General features: G+C 50.1%; 1 protein-coding gene across 2 annotated transcripts in view; it reads left to right on the top strand.

Annotated features, from left to right (window-relative positions):
- Nucleotides 1-773: 773 nt before the first annotated feature.
- PBX1 (PBX homeobox 1) overlaps nt 774-18,311 on the top strand; it is a 132,366-nt gene continuing 114,828 nt past the window's right edge. For both annotated transcript variants that reach the window (XM_059477723.1, XM_059477722.1), the window contains exons 1-2: nt 774-1,219; nt 3,716-3,789. In XM_059477723.1, coding sequence (XP_059333706.1) covers nt 1,029-1,219; nt 3,716-3,789 — 265 coding nt within the window. In that variant the 5' untranslated portion in view covers nt 774-1,028. The remainder of the gene's footprint in view (nt 1,220-3,715; nt 3,790-18,311) is intronic.

The following is an 18,311-nucleotide window of genomic DNA, read 5'->3' as shown; positions in this document are numbered from 1 at the left end:
CGGAGGGGCGGGAAGCGCGGGCCGGGGCCCGGGCGGGGGCTGAGGGCCGGCGGGGGGCCCCGCATCCCCGGCCCGGGCCGCCCCTTCCCCCTGCGGCGCCGCGCTCGGCCGGGCTCGGTCGCTTTAAGGCGCGGGCGGGGCGCGGCCCCGTCCCACCTCTGAACCCGGAGATTGACGGGCGGGCGCGCAGGGGGCGGCGCGGCCCGCGGGCCGTCCCTCCCGCCGCCGCCGCCGCCAATGGGGCCGGGGGGGCGGGCGGCGCCGCTGCCCCTTCCTCCCCCCGCCCCCGGGCTCCTCCGTGCCAGTTTGAGGAGTCCGGAGCCGAACAAAAGCAGGCGGCGAGGGCCGGAGCGGTGCGCGCAGGCCCGGCGCAGGGGGGGGCCCAGCCAGCCCCGGACGCGGCCCCAGGGTGGGGGAAAGTTTGGAGCCCTCCCCCGGTGCGCGGGGGCTCCGCCGCGCTCCGGCCGCGGTAGCTCCGGCGCTGCCATCGCGGGCGGCCGCCCCGCCGCGGCCAACGCTGCCGCCGCCGCCGCCTCCTCCCCGGGCGCAGCCCCTGCCCCCGGCCCGCCCGCTGCCTCCCCGGCGCGGGGCTGAGCTGCCCTGCTTTTGGAGTCGCCGCCGTTTCCCCTCCCTTCCCCGGAACCCCCCCCTTTCCCTCCCTCCTCCTTCCCTCCCTCCCTCCTCCCTCCTCCCTCCTCCTCCTCCTCCAGCAGCCAAAGGGATTTTTTCCCCTTTCTTTTTTCTCTCTCTTTTTTTTTTTTTTTTTTCTCTCCCCCCCCCCCCCCCTTTCATTTTTTTCTCCTCCTCCTCTTCCTCCCAGCCGCGGAGCCGGGCGCCAGCGTGAAGGATAAATAAAAAGCGAAGAGGAAGAGGCTGGGGAGGAGGAGGAGGAGGAAGAAGGGGGGGGAGGAAAGAAGAAGAAGAAAGCGAGCAAGAAAAGAAAGCGAGGAGCCAGGCGGCCAGCCCAGCCGCGCCGCTCCCGGCAGCCAGGGCAGGAGGCGGCGGCGGAGCGGGGCCGGCGGCCGGCGATGGATGACCAGCCGCGGCTGATGCACACGCACAGCGGGGTGGGGATGCCGGGGCACCCGGGCCTGTCCCAGCACATGCAGGATGGACCAGGCGGGGCGGAGGGGGAGGCAGGCAGGAAGCAGGACATCGGAGACATCTTACAGCAGATCATGACCATCACGGACCAGAGTTTGGACGAGGCGCAGGCCAGGTGAGAGCGGCGGGGAGCGGGGGGGGGGGGGCAGGTGCCGGGAAGTTTCCCCCGCGCCCCGGCCCGGCCTTTGTTGTCCGGCGGGGGGAGCGCGCCCGGCCGCGGGAGCATCGGGGAACGGGGGTGCTGCTGCTCCTGCTGCGGGGAAATGTGGCCAGGGGGGACGGGGAAAAGAAAGGGGACCGGTGAATACCCCCCGCTCCCCGTTTATTATTTCGCATCTTTCTCCCACCTCCCAACTTCGGGGCGATTTCGAGGGGTCGCCGCGCCCGCAGCCTCCCCATGCCTCTCCATCCACAAACTGGGCCTGGCTTTTCCCAGCCTTTTTGGGGTGGGGGGATTTAACTGCGGAGGGTGATCGTGGTTGGGGCTCCGCTCCGGGCTCCTCCGAAAGAAGCAGCCAAGTGCTGCCCTGCTTCTAGGGCTGCTAATAATGTTCTTTCTTAGGCCCCTGTAGTGGTGTTATTTTTTCAGCGCGTTTCTGCGCCTTGAAGATGCTCATAGAAGCTCTGCCTTTTTTCTTTTTTTCCCCCCCCCTCTTAATTGCAGATGTATTTAAAAAGGAAAAAATAAGGCTGTAAGAGCCGGTGTCTGAATTGCCCTGAGCTTCGCAGAGTGCAAACCTAATGCGCACCTTCAAAGGCACTACCAAAAGTTCAGGGAGGGGAGGAGAAAAAAAAAAACCCTCAAATGAAGGAATTAGAACAAAAAAGTCGCCCTGAATTGCCTGGGTTACACTTGATATTTCTTCTGGGCTGCAAAGCAGCTTGGTGTGTTGTCCTTCCTCCTGATATTTATGCCCCGAGTTGAAGCAGATTGCTAGAATACATTGTTCCTGGAAAAACGCACCGCACAGCCCCAAAACTCGCTGAAGAACTTGCAGAAGGATAAAAGTACCCCAAACCTCAGCGTCCATCCTCCCTGCCTCCACAGCTTCTGTGGAGCTCCTGCTTACCAAAAATGCTTGTTGTAGGGTTGATCTTACTCATTTTCTTATGTTCTTGCAGGGGCAGAGTAGCTAGGAGGAGGAGGAAATCATTCACTTTCTCCCCGGCCAGACCCGGGGCAGTGAGGGGCTCTTCCTTTGGAAAGTTGCAGGAATCGTGTGTGTTCCTGCCTGGATAATTTAGTGTAGTTAATCAAATCAATAAAACCAAAGCAGAACAGAGCTAGGAGAAGGCTTTACGGGTTTGCCTTGCTGGTCTATTTCAGCTGCTTCCTCCCAGTGCCTTTTTCTTTTTTTGTAAATTATTATTATTATTATTATTTTTATTTTTAATTCTGAGCTGGCAAACACGCTGTATTTATCAATAACATTGGGCTTTGCATTTTCTCCTTCCCTCCTACTATTGCACGGTTGTTTTGCTGCCTCTTTTTTTTTTTTTTTTTTTTTTTATTTTTTCTTCCTTGGTTATTTTTTTTCTAAATTAAGTTTTTGGAAGATACAAAGTGCCAACGTTATTTGTAAGAGGGCCCTTACAGCGTACGTTCGTGATTTGCGTGTACCCAAATGTCTGTGCCCATCTGGGTGTGCTGATAAGGGAGCCACTGTGGTTCTGCAAGGGTATATACCTTTGAGAGACTTCATCAGATATATAAATCTTTTTAGCATGTTGTGGGTGGTGGGGTAAGTAGTGTGAATGTTTGCCAGATGTTCACATCATCTTTCGCATGTAATTTTGGTTGGTAAACAGAAATTCCCCGTAACCGGCGCCGGATAGCAACAGCCCTGTGTGCAGACTGAACCCTTGGCTAAATCACCCCATGGCTCAAGAGAGAAAAAAAAAAAAATGAAATCACGCTGTTTCTTTGCGTGTGGTGGGTTTTAAAACCAGCCAATTAAAGCGCCCCCTCCCCAAAGTCTCTCCTCAAAACCCACAGGAGAACGGTCAGCTCTGGAATAACAGCAGCCGAAAGGAGCAGCGTTGAATAGCAATCCCTCCCCTTCCCAGAAGCAGCCGGCTGTGATTTTTTAATGTGTTTACTGTCCCTGTTGTAAAGAATTAAATTTTAACACCTGCAAATAAGCTGGATGTAAGTAGCACGGAGGCAGAGGAATGGGGGTTCTCTCTCCATGTGTCTTCCTGTGCTCCGCGTTGGGCGCTGAAATTCCCTGAATTGACAGCTCTAAGCAGGGGATGTTTCCAGCACTGGGGCAAGAAGGAGTTTATTCCCCCTCTGCCTCACAAATAAAGCACATGGCCTGGTATGATATGGGAGGTGGAGGGACAGGGAGAGCCCAGTGCATTGAACAAGGCATTTGGTCCGAGCTTGGCTCCCAAAAGCTGCTGGTTCTGCCGTGGAGCATCGCGCCGGCCGTGGAGGGCTTTTCATTCCTAAACTGGTGACATTGACCTCCCCTGCCTTGGCTGGGTGGCTGTTTGCAGCACTGGGGGCTCAAACCTGCCCTCCCTGTGCCAGCCAGCATGAATTTGGAAAGTTGCTCCTCGTGGTGACAACCTGAGCTCACCCTCCCCTCTTTTCTTTTCTCTCCAGGAAACATGCTTTAAACTGCCACAGGATGAAGCCGGCGCTTTTTAATGTCCTGTGTGAAATCAAAGAAAAAACAGGTAGGAAATCAATGCTGTTGGTTTTTGTATTGTTTTTCTTCTTGTTCTTTGGGGATTTTATTCCCCAAGTTTGTGTGCCCCCCACCCCAATGCAGCACTATTTAAGTGGGGAGAAATAACTCGTTGGTATTTAATGCTTCTGGCAGTGGACTTGCATGATGTGGTTTGTGTCTAGAAGAGAAAATATCGTGGTTTAATTTCTATCGTATGGCCTTTCTTTATTTATTGCTTTTTCTGGGGAGAAAAAAAAAATCAACCCCCTTGCAATTTGTGTCTTGCTCTAGTTTCTTCTTTAAGACATGGCACTGCTTAAAAAACAACAACAAAAAAATCAGAATGCAGAGTGGGTGTGTGGGAAATAATCCCAACAAAATGAAACTGTGCAGTTTTATTACCATTAGTATTCAGGTAAACACAAAGGTTTCTTACTTTTTTTTTTTAAAGAAAGAGTTAAAATGCTCTTGTCTGCCAATCATCCAGGCTAGCTCATGTAAGAGCGAGTTGTCAGTTGCCTTTAGTGAAAGCAATATATTAGATTGTTAGTTACTTTAGGGTACTGTTGTTTTATGGCATGGGGTGTTCTCAGGCTTCTTTAGAAGCTAATGGCATGAGAGCGTTGGTTCTGCTGTTTCCCACTTTCCAGACCTCCTACCATGTACTAACACACTTATAACACATCCCAGGGGGGCATTTAAATTTTAAAAGCAACAATTAAAAAATAGCAGTCATCAATCAAGGGTGATCTTAAACAACAGATGCTCAGGGAAGGACATTTAGCAACATGCACCACTTATTTATGTATTTGTTGGAATCTATTTTTTTTTTTAATATAAATGTAAAAAAAAATAAAGTGGGGGGAATGATGGAAATCTGGGGGTGGTTAATCTCTCCTGTTGGCTTTCTGAGCTGACCAGAGTTGATCTGTGGGCTTTCCCAAGCCGCCGTAGCTGCCTTGTTTTAGCACGCTGCAAAGTACTTGACTTTTCCCCCCCTTCCCCCCTCTTTACAACAAGGACTGAAACAGTCAATAATTCATATCTAAGCCATATAAGCAAGGGCATGACATGAATGAAAGTGACAATAAATATGATTGCACACCCAGTTGATATACATTGATAGTTACACATAAAAGGGGAGCAGCTTTCAGAAACCTGAACTGGGTCTTTTTTTTTTTTTTCCCCCCCCGTTCTTAAATATATATATCTAAAACCTCCCAGCATGAGCAGCTGATTGAAAATACAATTACTTGACTCCTGCAATATATATAAAATGACTAAGAGGGCCCTTTGTTAAGCGTTGTTTGTGCAGCGTGTAGCCCAGACAAAGCACCTACCGATGGCATTCGGCTCTCCCGAGCCCTCCCGGCTGCGGGGCCGCCTCTGACCTTCCCGAGGAGTCCTTCCCTGCTGACTTTCCATAAGAACCAGCAGTGGGTTTGGTGTGGGGACCTCCAAACTCTTCTTATGCTGTGATGTGAGTCTACGTAGAGAGAAAGGTTTGGGATTTTATAGCGTTCCCCCGTGCGCCTCCGCAAAAAAAGGGAGCCACCGAATTCCTTCCCCTCTTCTCTCTTTCTCCTGTAATTTTGTGTCAGCCAAGGAACCTTTGCCTGTCCCTTCCCTAAGTGTGTTTGATGCTGTATTTGATGCTCCATATGTTGCCTGTGCAGGGACACTTTTTGGCGGAGTAACTGTTCAATCCCAGCTCAGCTTCGCTATCAGCGCAGTGGCGAAGTTAGTGAACAAGGAATCTGCTGGGACCAAACTTGGTGGGGAAAGCCAGGTGAGCTCAGGGATGCTGTGAGGTCCCAGTGAGCTGGAGAGGGATGAGGAGCTGTGCATAGCCACAGTGACAGGGTGTAATAATTCCTGTCTGTGAAGGAAAATGGAAAGAGATGGTATAGGGCGAAGCATGCTGCTGGAAATAAGGATATTCAGGTGTGAACTGGGGCTGTTTCACATTTTTATAAATGCTGTTTGTTGGTGTTGTGCCTGGATTCCTTGGCTTACAGGGCTGTGCTCTGGAGGTCTCCAAAGAGGTTGACTCGAGATGGCTTTTGGAGCATTGTTTATCTACCTTTATCTACCCTTGGATATGTTTGCGGTGAATTCTTTCACTTTGCAAATTCAAAGACCTCCTCCCCTCTTCCCCCCCAATCTGCATCCCCAAAAGTCACACTTCATAAGAAAGCAAACAGCCAGATGGTTTCGGTTTATTTTTATTTTTATTTTTTTTTTAATCACTGCTTTGTGGGCCCAATGCTAGGAGGAAGTTTGCCTTGTTTTTTCTGGGGCCAAGGGTACCGCCTGCGTCTGTTTGCTTACCCCTTCCTCGCGGGCAGCGGCGTGAAAGTTGAGCCAACTTCTCGCTTCCCACTTTCCATGTAGCTTCCCAGATTTTTGCATGTGTGGCGTTTGAAATCCTGGTGATTGTTTGTGGTCACTGGTGGGTGTTTGAAAGTGCGTGCGTACATCTTCCCCCCGGCGTTATGATGTGCAGAAATGTGCGTTCGGTTACCCCGCTGCCTGATTTAAGTGACTCCAGAGCCTTGCAGAGACTTTACCACCATCTCTCGCAACATTATGGCTACTATTTCATAGTTTTAACCTTGTCTTGAGCAAACCCAAAGTGTCCATAAAGTTCTTACAAAAATAGGTCATCTCTACTGGCCAAAGAGTCGCCTTTTGCATTTGGGCTCTTCAGTTTTTTTTAAAGTATTTATTATCACTTTTAAAAATTATAATGATAAATGGCAACCCCCTGAGCTTTGTTTTTTTTTTTTTTTTTTTTTTTTTTGGTCTGCAGACCTTTGGGGCGATATCTGTTTAAAAGTAATAAAAGTTGAGAGATCTGATCCAGGCAGGAGTATGTAGGGGAAGGAAAAAAATTGCTGCTTAAATATACATCGAAGTTGTCGGCGTTCATTTGGTGTGTTTTCACTTGCTGTTGGTCGCTTTGTTGCGAGGGAAGGGGCAGGACTGCCTTCAAATGGCTGGCTGGCTGGCTTTTTGGAATAATAATTATGGAAATGGGAGGCATTGTTGTCCTAAATACAATTGATTCCTCCATCAATAGGGATTGAAATCGGAAATTGCATTCCTGATTTATAAAAAGTTTGAAGGCAGGGGTAGGGTCTCTGTCTTTATGGCTGTTTATTTTTTTTTTTTTCCCTCTTGTTTTTTTCCCCTCTCTCTTGGTATGTTTTTTTTTTTTTTAAGCTGTTCTCTGCATGAGCAGAATAGCTAAGCAGAAGAATCAGGCAAGGCGTACGCAGACGTGGGGTCCTTGGATGGCAAACTGGAAAATATCTGCTGTCAAAATGCAGCAGCATCTATTTCAGCTGTGAGCCTTTCCCAACTCCCATCTCGTTCGGCAGGGACTGGTGGGGAGAGGCTGAGCACAGGATATATGACCATTTAATCTGATTCCTCCTCCTTAAGAGCTTTTCCCATCGTTTCACTTTCTCCGCTCATTTGGGGGAGGTGAGGGCATCGGGCAAATTCTCTACTTCTTAAGAAGACCCTGACTTTGCATTTGAAATCCCACAATTTTTTATTTTCTTAGCCTCCTCTCCCTCCTGTGTTGAAGGAATTCGGGATTAAAAGAAAAATGTACATAGCACCAATGGGGGGGATTTACAAAGTGGAATATTTATAGACAGCACTGATTAGCCATGCAATTGTTGTTGAATAATGGGTTTGTTGTCTTTTTTTTTTTTTTTAATTTTAGAACATAATAGCTATATAAGGTGCCTCTTAGCTACCTTTCCCTGTGCATTATCTTCACCAAACTTAACTCAGATCTTTGGAGGAGGTAGGATTTTTCCCCTTCTTCTCTTCCTTAACACCCCTTTGTTCTCTCCAGCTCTGTGTTCAATTAACACCCCCATCGCAGAACTGTAGTCTTTTTTTTTTTAATGTCTGTTACTGTATTTCACTTCTGACACCTCTCTTATTATTCTTGCCTGCTATTTCTCTTTAATATAGCAATTATGATATGGGGTTTCTTTTTCTTCCTCCCTCCCTCCCTCCCCTCTTTTCCCCACACCCCAAGTAAAACCCCACCAGGAGCAGCGTGGGGAGAAGAGGGGCAGATGGGGTGTGTGCAGTGCTGGGGTTTTTGGGGTGTGGGGCAGAGCTTTAACAGGGGTACACTGGCAAGCCCAGTGCCCCTTGGCTCAAGCATTTCTCCCAGCAGGATGGGGCAGCTTGCTTTCCTTCCCCAGGGTATCAAATCCTGCCCTCCTCCTTATCCTGCCTTTCCACTGAGGAGGTTTCCCAAGGCGCAGGAGAGAGTTCAAAACCCCGATTTGAATTTCAATGCAATTCTTGCACCTAAGGCATCATTCTGCTGCTTGGAAAGAAAGCTCATCAGGGAAGTGCTCCGTCCTACAGCCCTGCAGGATCTGGGTCCCTGCTCAGCTTGCTCAGCTCTGGGCAGGTCCAGCCCTCGCCCGGCTGCTCTCCCTCCTGCCCTTCAAAGGGGAGGAAGCCTTTGCTTTGATATTTGTTATTACTGATTTTTTTTATTTTTTTCCCCTTCCAGTCGAAAGGCTTTGAAGGCAGAAGTGATGTTTCTCTCTCAGTGCCAGGTAGAGTCTGCAGGGTCCCTGGTGTGGCTGCCCTGGGGGGAAGTGAAACATTTTGGGAGAGCGGGGGCCTCCAGCCCCATCCACACCGCCCGAGGAAGCCTTGCTATAACTCACAATTAAAGTGCTTCCAGAAACCTGATGTCTTCAAGGGAAAGGAGGGGAGGGAGTGTGCAAGGGACTGGAAGATAGGGATGGTTTGGTAGACCTTGGCTTGGTGGAGGAGTGGCTACCTCTGGGACTGGAAACCACTCATCCTGATGAGAGATGGGACGTGTCCCAGTAGGTGCTGGCAGCTGGAAGGAGCAGGGTCTTCAGGGCTGGACCTGTCCCTAAAACAAGTCCGTTTTCTGGGCTTTTATTTTCCAGTATGGTGGTGTCCGTCAGGGGGATGGGTGGCTTTGGAGGAGCGTGCTTGAGGGCAGGCTTCTCTTTTTTACTTTTAATTTCATATTTTCTTCTTCTCCTCCCCTGGTAGCATGTGGTTGGAGCTCTTTGAATGGAGCAGGCTTAATTAGTTTAATCAAAATTGGCCTCCTGCAATCCTCCAGGGGAGGAGGTGGGAAGAACCGGGCTGCCAGTGGGCTCTTCTTCCCACCTCCTCTCCCTCAGCCCTGCCATTAAAGCAGAGAAACCAGGCCTGGCTCTGGCATAACATTCCTGTTCCTGAGGGGCTCCCTGTGATTTGGGGTGTACTGGAGCAAACCTGTTTGCTTTTTATTTCAAGCAGTTTAACTGTTCTATTATGGGTGCCTGATGTTGCGCAAACTTTGTTGTGACTGCAGCAGAGCAGGAAGGTGCTCATGGAGGGTCTGCCGTGTCCTGTTGCTCCCAGCCCTGTCTGTTTTTTCCTGGGAGATGGATGAGCCACTCTTGCAGCTCTTGATCCCCATGCACCCAAGTTTCCAAGCCTTTGCTTGCACTGGCCTCCCAGGTTTTGGGTGGCTTTGGGTCCAGGGATGGAGGGTTCCTGGATCAGCTCACTATTTGGTGATTCCTGCTGACAAGGCACAGAAGAGAACAAATCTGCATTCACTATTAATGCATTTGGAAAAATACCTGTATTAACCATAAACAGCAGCTAACCAGAGCATTCTCTTCCATAAATGTTGGGTGTTTTCCCTGCTGCCATGGGTCTCTCTCCAGTCCATCTCCCCTTGCCTGTGCATGATCCTGGCAGCAGTCAGTTTGTGGGTGAGTCCAGGGAAAGAGATCCTGTTATTGAGCCTTGTAGCTCCAAATGAGAAACTCAGAAGATCTTTCAGGCCTAAATTTCTCCAGGGAAAAGTGGTTCAAGTTGCCTTATTTGAGACCTGCAGAGGGATTTCCTCCTTGGAGCGCTGAGTGTCTGCAAGCAGAGCTTTTCTAAATGCTCTCAAATGTGAGATTTATTCTTGTTAGCAGGACTCGTGCTGGCCCTGGGTTTGAGGGTAGCGGTTGTAAACAAAACACAGAGAAACTCTGAGACAATTTCATCATGGTTTGTTTTTTGTTTTGTTGTTTTTTTTTTTTTTCGTCACAAGGAAATTACTGCATGCAGCAGTCCTTGAGAGGAGTAGGGTGGTGGTTTAAACATAAATGGGTTTGTTTGCAGTGAGATATAGTAGGCTGTGCTGCTGCTTCTGCTGAATCAGAACTGTGGATTTTGGCAGGGAGAAGGCAGGAAGACAGGATTCCTCATCTGCCTTTGCTTCAACACCTTATTCCCCAGTTCCTCCTTTAATCCTGGAACTGCTGCCTTCTCTGCTAATGAAGCTCTGCAGAGGGTTTTGTGATCTCTTGGAAATCTGCTGAGAAGGATTTTACTACTACCTTTTTTTCCCTCCTTGTGCTTGGAGTTGGGGTGCTTTGGGAGACAGCAGAGCCTGTCTTGTCTGCCCTGTGCACTACAGGGGTGGTTTGCAGTTGATGCAAAATATGAGGAACCCAATAGGAATGGGGCTGAGTTTTCCCCTGCAGAAGTGATATTATTTATTTTTCCACCTTTTTTATTATTTGTAAATTTTTTTTTCTTCCTGCTTTGCATTCTTACGGCAGTGAGTTTCTCTTGGTAACATGCTGTGGGGAAGGTGATCTGCACAAAACTGGCTCCATGGCCTCCAGAGCAGGATGCCCACACTTTTGGGCTGAGTTTTCAGGCGTTTGGGTACCATGTATGGAGAAATGATGCTCCCTTGTGCTGCAGGGATGTGCCCTGATCAGTGCCTAGCATGGGGGACTCCGTGCTGGGTCAGGGTTTGGAAGGAGGTAATGTGATTTACAGCAATGGATCTGGTTAATAATCTCCAGCAGCTTCTGTATACTCAGGGGCTGCTCGTATTCCCAGCCAGGTGTTTGCAGACCAGATCAATATGGCCCTATTTGCATGGGGCTGTCCTTAATCTAATAAACCAACCTCAATCTGCATCCTTTGCTTTCCCCAAACATCCATCGGGCTCCGGTCTGGCGAGTGTTCCCAGTGGTGGGAGAAGGTGTTTGTGGGCACTGCCTGGCTCCTGGGCTGCCAGCCTGGGGTCACACGTGGCATCCCAAGGCTGCACCCTCTGCCAGAGCCCAGGCTGTGTGAGCACCCCAGATTTTTGGGTGTGCGTGGTGCTTTGCAGATAAACAGCTCCCCAGTGCACTCCCGAGGCATTGATATTGGGGCTTTTTTGCGAAACCCACATTGCCTTTGGGGAGCATCTGCTGGGAGCTCCCTTGGAAACCAAAGCTGATGGTTTTGTGGGCTGGGTGGTCGGCAGCTTCTGCTCAAAACTGCCTCGGAGGTGCTGCATCCCCCAGCGACTTAAATAATCCAGGGTGGTGGGTGCTATAGGGATAAATTACAGAAAGCTGTGGCCTGAGGAGGCTGTGGGCTGAATGCATTAGTGTGTGTTGTCAGGCCAGGCTCAGGAGGGACTCAGGTGATGCTTTCTCCCAGTGCTGGGAATCGCTTGGCCTGGAATTATTGATTTGCAACTGTGTCAAGTAAAAAAAAAAAAAAAGGAATAATAATATCTCTTGGCCTTGTGTTTGCGAGCTGTGCCCCTGTATGTGTGCATATATATAATTTTTTTTTTTTTTTTTGAGCTGGAACAGAAAGGCACTTCTCCTGGCTCCTTTTCTTGGTGGGAAGGCAAGGCAGCCAGGGAATGGGCAGCCAGTGGAGGGTTTGGCTGCCAGGGAAGCCGTGCCTGCCGAGGAGCAGGGTGCTCCTGGTGATGCTCCACATTTTGGGAGCCACCATGGATAATAGAAATCCCCTGTGACACCTTGAGGGAGCCGTACATTGTCACTGTCCCCTCCCTTCCCAGCCTTTTATTTATAGGAGAAGCCTTACACAAAATAGCTTCTTTGCTTGCCCTAAGCTGATGGGTTCTTTCCAGCCCCCTCCACCCTTTTTTTCCCCTTAAATCTACTGATAAATGGAAAACCCGCGGAAGAGCCAGTGCTGTGAGGAGCTGCTCTAATCTAAAATGATAACTTTGCCATTTTACTTCAGCCTTGTTGAAAAACGAGCAGAGCTGCCTTTGCAAGTGAGATCAGCCTGCTTAAATGCTGGTGCCTGGATTTTTGTTTCTCACCCGAGTAGAATCCTGGAAACTCAGTTCATCATTTCCACATCCCATTTTTGGTTTCACACAACCTGGCTGGCCTGCCCTTCCTCGTTACCAGAAGAGGAAAATCAGGTTTCTCTCCTGGTTGGATAACATTTTCAAATTCCAGAGTGATGTCGATTAGCAGAATTAGCAGTGGCAGGTTACCCAGCAAAAATCCCTTTCCAGTTGTGAGGTGTTCCTTGCTGGTTGCTGCTTCTTGCCCAACTCCAGCATCCCAATCCCAGATATGTCTCCACAGCGTGGGGATTTTTCTCTCTTAACTCAGTGCAGTTGTTTCCTTTTGACATTTGATATTTACAAGGCTGGAGCCAAACTGAAAGTGAATCTGCCCATAACTCTACTAAATGTGCCTTTCTAATTTCAACATTAATGTTTCAAAACCCAAGCTGCTGGTGGGTGTACCTTTGCTTGTTTACACACATCTTTTTTTTATTTTTTTTCCTTGTGCTGTGATTCTCTGGTGAAACATTAGGAATGATACAATACCTGGAGCCTCTGCATGGATTGGTCTCTGGCTTTCAGCTGTAAATTTGGCTTTTAACCCCTAAATCTCTAATTTTAAAAGCCTGCAAGTGTTTTAGGTTAGTATTTTTTTTGTTTGAGAGGAGCCTGCTTATATGCAAAATTATTATTGTAATATATGATTCATTACAATAATATTGCAAGAATTTTCAATAAGATGATTGATTGCAATATTGCAATAAATTGCAAAAATATTATTTCAAATACTGCGATAACGTGATGAATTTGCAATCCTCTGATTATTGCAAATCTCTAGACAAAAGGCTAGAGATTGCAGTTCACAGGGTAAAAGGAATTAGCTGGAAAGAGTTGTGGCTGTCAATCCTGACTTGATAGCACAGGACACAGCCCTTCCCCCGGTAGGTTTAGCGTGGAGCTGGTGCTTTCCAGAAGAGCGCTTGCTCACATTTAAGGAAGTTACAGGCAGCGGGACACACTGCATGGTTAGAAGTGTGTTTTGAGGGGTTTTGAAGCTTGCTTTGAAGGGGTCACCTCTTTACTTCTGATACAGAATGACGAGGATGCAGTGTGGTGCTGTGAGAGAGCCGCAGAGAGCGAGGAGCCGCTCCCGGAGCGGTTTGGGGGGAGCAGGTGGCAGGAATGGTGTTTTCACTGAATGTATTATTCCCCCGGAAAATCCTGGCTGTTAGATCTGGTCAGCAGATGTGAAGTGTTGATCGCTATCGGCGGTGGGAAGGCACTTGCAATATACTTTGCTAATGGAGAAGAACCTGAGGAGCAATTCCCCGATTTACGCTCTTGGCGATGTGAAATGAAACCGGCTGAAGCGCTTTGCTCAGCGAGCTCGTAGCAGACCACTTCTTCCTCCCTACTTGATGCAGATTTTTCCAAAGAGGCTTTTTCTTGGCTCTGTTGCTGGGTGGCCAGAGGTGGCTGGGAGGCACGGACCCCTTAAATGCATCTGGAGGCACAAAGCATCCAGCATGGGGGGAGCAGGAAGCAAGCAGCGCCCGCTGTAGATCACTCCAAAGCCCCGGTACAATTCTGTCCCCAAGTGGCTGAAAAGGTCATTTAGCGCAAGAGCAAACGTTTATTTTTTATTTCATTCCCTCAAATAGTCAAATTAGCATCCCTCCTCTGCCACAGGAGCTGCTGGAGGGGGCATCCTGAGAGGGATTATAGGTAGAAGTGCCTGGGCCTGGGCTGTTCCTCTCCCGAAGGTCCCCGGCTGCTATTTGCACATCCCAGTGTCTGACTGCGGCTGGCATTTCCCCCGTTTGCTGGAATTTACTTTCTGCCTGGCGAGGGCATTGGGTAACATTTGCACACCTGGGCTGCTTAAGCTGCACAGGGGCTGGGGGGATGTGTTGGAGAAGGTCAGGGGTCTCTGCTTTCCTTGTGGGCAGGAGGGAGCAGGGAGAGCAGCTGCTGGTGCTGTGTCCTCTCCAGAGGCAGCGAGCAGGAGGGGGAAGGTGGTGTTGTGTAATGTCACAATGTCTGTGCAACCATCTGGACCTGCTCTGATGTTGGGTGGCTGCAGGCTTGGCCCTGGCTCTGGGGAGCTCAGACCCTGCTGGGTTTGCTCTTGTGGATGGATTGGGTGGGCGGTGGGTGCTTGGTTGGTTTTTATTGTATTTATCTGTGTTTCCTTTTGGATAGGATTACAGTGCATGTCTGGCAGGTGCACAGCCTGGGGTGGGAGTTTTCTTTGGAAATAACTCTTCTGCATCCAGGTCTCGGAAGTCATGGGATCCTCACCTGTGGGCTGTCGGGGATAAGGATGTGCAGCAGCATGATGGCATGGCTGGATGCTCAGAGAGACTATCCCAAGGGCAGACTGGAATTGTTTACCATGAGAAACTCACAAGTAGCATGGAGGAAGGTGAGGCACAGCAGAGAGTGGTGGTAGGGGATGTCCTTGGTCTTTCCATGTGTCCTGAGGCAATGGCAAATCCACACAGGTAGAAGGGCAGATTTTTATTTCCCTTTTTCTGGCGCTTTTGGCTAGGCCTTGCAGATGTCCTTCTGCACAGGCAGCACATCCAGGGCTCTGAGAGCCAGGGGCCAGGACAGAAAGTGCAGCCCATGGTGGCACAGTGCTCCCAGACCCTGTTGGGAGCAGCGGGCACGGCTGGCAGAGCATGCCAGTGCTGCGGGCAAGGGCAGCCCGTGGACCTGCTGCATCATCCTGGGCTGGGATTGGGAAAGGAGCTGTGCCATTAGGAGAGGTCCCTGTGGTTTGTGTTTGAAAGGAGCTCCATTAGGGTAATTTTTAAGCTGCTGTTTAATCAGAAGGCTGTCTGCTAATAAGAGAGGGAAATGCTGGGTGGATCTGTGCTTGTGCTGCATCCCCTCTTCCTGGTTCCTTTTGCTTTTTAATTGCTTTTGCTTCACCCTTTGGGAATGCTACCCCAGAGGCACCCAGGTGCTCATCAGCACCACTGGGTAGGGCTTTCCAAGGATTTCCTTGGCCTCTTGCCTATTGTGTGTAGTTGTATCCTGCTGCCTTCCTCTTGCTGCATCTCCTCCCTGTGCGCAGGCACCAGTGCTGGGTCTGACCCTGGTCAGGGATTGCCCTTGCAGGTTCCTGAGGGAAGCCGGTCCTGCTGGCTCCATGGAGGGCTCCTAAGAGTCAGCAAGGAGCATGGAGGAGACCTAAACAAAGAACAAATGAGAACCATATAGAGACAAATGGGAATCAGATTTAGGAAGCAGACGAGACAACCCTTGGAAGGGGCAGGGGGGATGTTTTCTTTAATCAGTCTTCTTGGGTTTCAAGCTATAATAAAGCAGATTTGTTTTCTTTTCCCCAGGCCCCACTTTTTCCCTCTGTTTCCTCTTGCTCTTCTCAAAACAGCCCTGGATTCAGCAGCACCAGCATCTCCTTCCCAAGCTCCCACTTTCTGCAAATAGGATTGCTGGCCAATCCAGTCAACATCCTGTCCATTTTTCCCCCTCCTTCAGTCTGATTCACACTGGTGGTGACTTACTGCCTTGAGCCAGGCTACCTTGGCTGAGCTGCTGGGTGCAGGTCCCTCCCACTGCCAGATGAACTTTTTGGGCTTTCTGAAGTGAGTAGGAGAACAAACCCTTCCAGAAGGGCTGTGGTTTTCTGTGTGGAGTCGCTCTGCCCTGGCACGCTCTGCTGTGTGCTTTAGAGGCAGTCCCCAGGGACTGGCCGTGCTTGGAGGAGATCAAAGTTTCTCCATCAGAGGTCTTGGGCAATGCCTCTGAGATGCTTGAGTGACCTCCTCACATGTGCTCCTCTGGGATGTGGTGGTAACTGTAAGGGAGGATCCTGCTTTCCCAGCCTTCACAGGCAGGTTGGTTCCCTGAGAAATGTGCTGCCTTCCCCTTTTTATTCCATTTTTCCCTGGTCGTTGTCTTGGTGCAGAGCTGGTGGATCTTGGGAGGGCTGGGGCTGTGTGTAGCTGTGAGTCAGTGAAGCTGAGCCTTTGATCTGTTCCACTTGCTGGTTCTGGTGGTGAGTTATTACCTTCCCAAACAGAGAGGCCACGCTGGAGCTGGGATTAGAGATTGCTGTGACCATCTCTGCAGCTCTGCTGTGCTGGGCACCACAGAAGGGATGGGATTTTGCCCATCCTGAAAGGGAATGTGAGCCCTGTGCCTGCTTGGGGACATCTCACCAGTGCCTTCTGCTGGGCTGCTGTGTTTGTTTTCCAGGTAGAGCTTTCTTGTGCAGAACTGTTTTTCTATTTGCTGGTGTTCAGTTGAGAGACAAGGCATCCAGGGTGATCTCCAGCGTGTTCCAGTGTGTTGCTTTCAAGTGCTCTCCTGGGTTTTGTAACCCACACAGCCTCTGTCTTATGTAGGATTCCCCATCCTGGAGACTACATTCACCCAATCTTTCCAGGGATTTCCAGGGAAGGCTGGTGGTGAACAGCCTCCAGTGTATCCCTCAGATTCCCAACTGCTCGTGCCTCTGGCAGGCACTTCCAAGGTGGCAGAGTTGGTGTTTCCAGCCAGCCTGTGGGGCTGGGAGTCCCCTCTGGTGCAGCATGGTGGGGTGGTTTGATGGGACACCCTTCACCCAGTGCTCAGCAGATCTCTCATGAGCACTGCAGAGCTGCCTGTGCAGTTGGAATTGTTTTCCTGCCTGTCAGTAATCCTCCAGGGAGGCAGTGTCCCATGCCAGGGCAGGCACCTTGCCTGCTGGGCAGGAGCCATTCTGGTGGTGGCTCTGCTGCCCAGGAGGGGCTCGTTTACCTGATGTCTGCAGAAATACCACAGGGCTTTCCAGTTGCAAACTGGTTTGGCTTAGCCCTGAAAAGCAGAGCCAAGTGTGCCCTGTGGTGGCTTTTTGAGGTCACCACGAGGGAAATCACTTGTGCCCCAATGCAGCCTGAGCCTCCTCCCTTGCTCGGAGCAGCAGAAATCGTGGTTGTAAGCCTTCACCCTGCTACGTGACTGTGCTGTAGGCACTGTTCTCTCTCAGCCCCTCCGGATGGGTGCCAGGGGAGCTCACGGGTGCTTTGGTGCCCTGGCTGCATCCCAAAACTCCCTGCCCTGCACTCTATTTCATCTTCCCATGCTTCCCAGAGAGGTCCGTGTGTGCAAAATACTTCATGTTGCTGCCAGCAAGCTTCCCTTTACCCGTGCCACGGTGGGGCTTTTTAAAAAAATTTTTATTTTATTAGGAAATTCCCATTTGGTTGCTTTAAAAAGCAAGCCCTTGTGGCTGGCCCCTGGCCCGCCGCTAACAGATTTGTTTGAGAAAAGGCTGCGTTGGCATCCTGCTTTATTGAACATGCCTCCTGGGAAGGCGCTTTGAATATCCTTCTGTCTCCTCGGAGCAGGGAGCTCTCAGGACTGCCTGCCGCCATGGGGATGGGGAATGCTCTGCTCTCCCTTTCCCTCCCACCCCTTCCCCTTGTTCAAGCCTCCCTTTTCTTTTTTTTTTTTTCCTTCCTTTTTTTTTTGTTTTTGAGGAGAGAGAGCGCTGTGCACGGTGCGTCCTGCTCCATGCGGCTTTTCTCTTTCCCCACGGAGTTCATCCAAAGTTCGTATCCAGACGATGAACAAAGTAGCTCAGACCTTTTCCTGACTCCTCACCCTTTGTCCTCATCACTTAGTGACAGACAGGAATCAAATGCCACAGACAGGCTGACGGGACAGGGCTGTGTGAAAGTCCTTGGAGGAGGAGGAGGAGTGGAGCAGTGCTGCCTGGATGGGGGACTCATGTTTAAACTCATCTCCCCCTCCCTGGGGAAAGGCCACAGCTACTTTTACTTTGAAGGGCTGAGGGGAGGTGCAGTGTTTTTTATATATATATATATTTTTTTTATTTTTTTTATTTCTGTCAGAAACCGGATAAATTTTGAGCCACAATAGACGTAGGGAAGGAGGACCGGATGGAGTTAGGCTGAGTGTTCAGCACTGGGTGTGCCTCCCTTTGGGAGCAGGGGAAGGAAGGGGCTACAGGCCATTATGGAGCAGAGGCATGGGGCCTGCTGGCCTGCCTGCATCACCTCTCTGCCCTAGGAGCAGCCCTAGGGAGGAGGGGATGCAGCCTGACTGTTCCTAGAGGCTGGCATGATCTTCATTTCCCTGGGGGCAGACAGCTGGGCTGGTGTAGCTGGGCAGAGTGGGCTTCTCCCTGCTGCCAGATCTGCGGTTCTGAGTGCTCTGAGACTTGCTTTGGCCTACCAGGAAGGGAAAGGAACAATTTAGCCTGTTTGTTCATTAGCACTTGTCTAACTCATCCAGCTGTCAGGACTGGGATGGCTCCTGATAGGTATTTCTTCCTCTTCCAGATGTCCTCCCCAGACTTCACCTTTTTTTTTTTTTTTAAATGGAAAAAAATGACAAGTCCCAGACAAGGAAGGTGTGGA

The sequence above is a fragment of the Ammospiza nelsoni genome, chromosome 9 (genome assembly GCF_027579445.1).
Source record: "Ammospiza nelsoni isolate bAmmNel1 chromosome 9, bAmmNel1.pri, whole genome shotgun sequence".
NCBI classification, from domain to species: domain Eukaryota; kingdom Metazoa; phylum Chordata; class Aves; order Passeriformes; family Passerellidae; genus Ammospiza; species Ammospiza nelsoni.
This window is presented reverse-complemented; position numbering and strand designations above follow the sequence as displayed.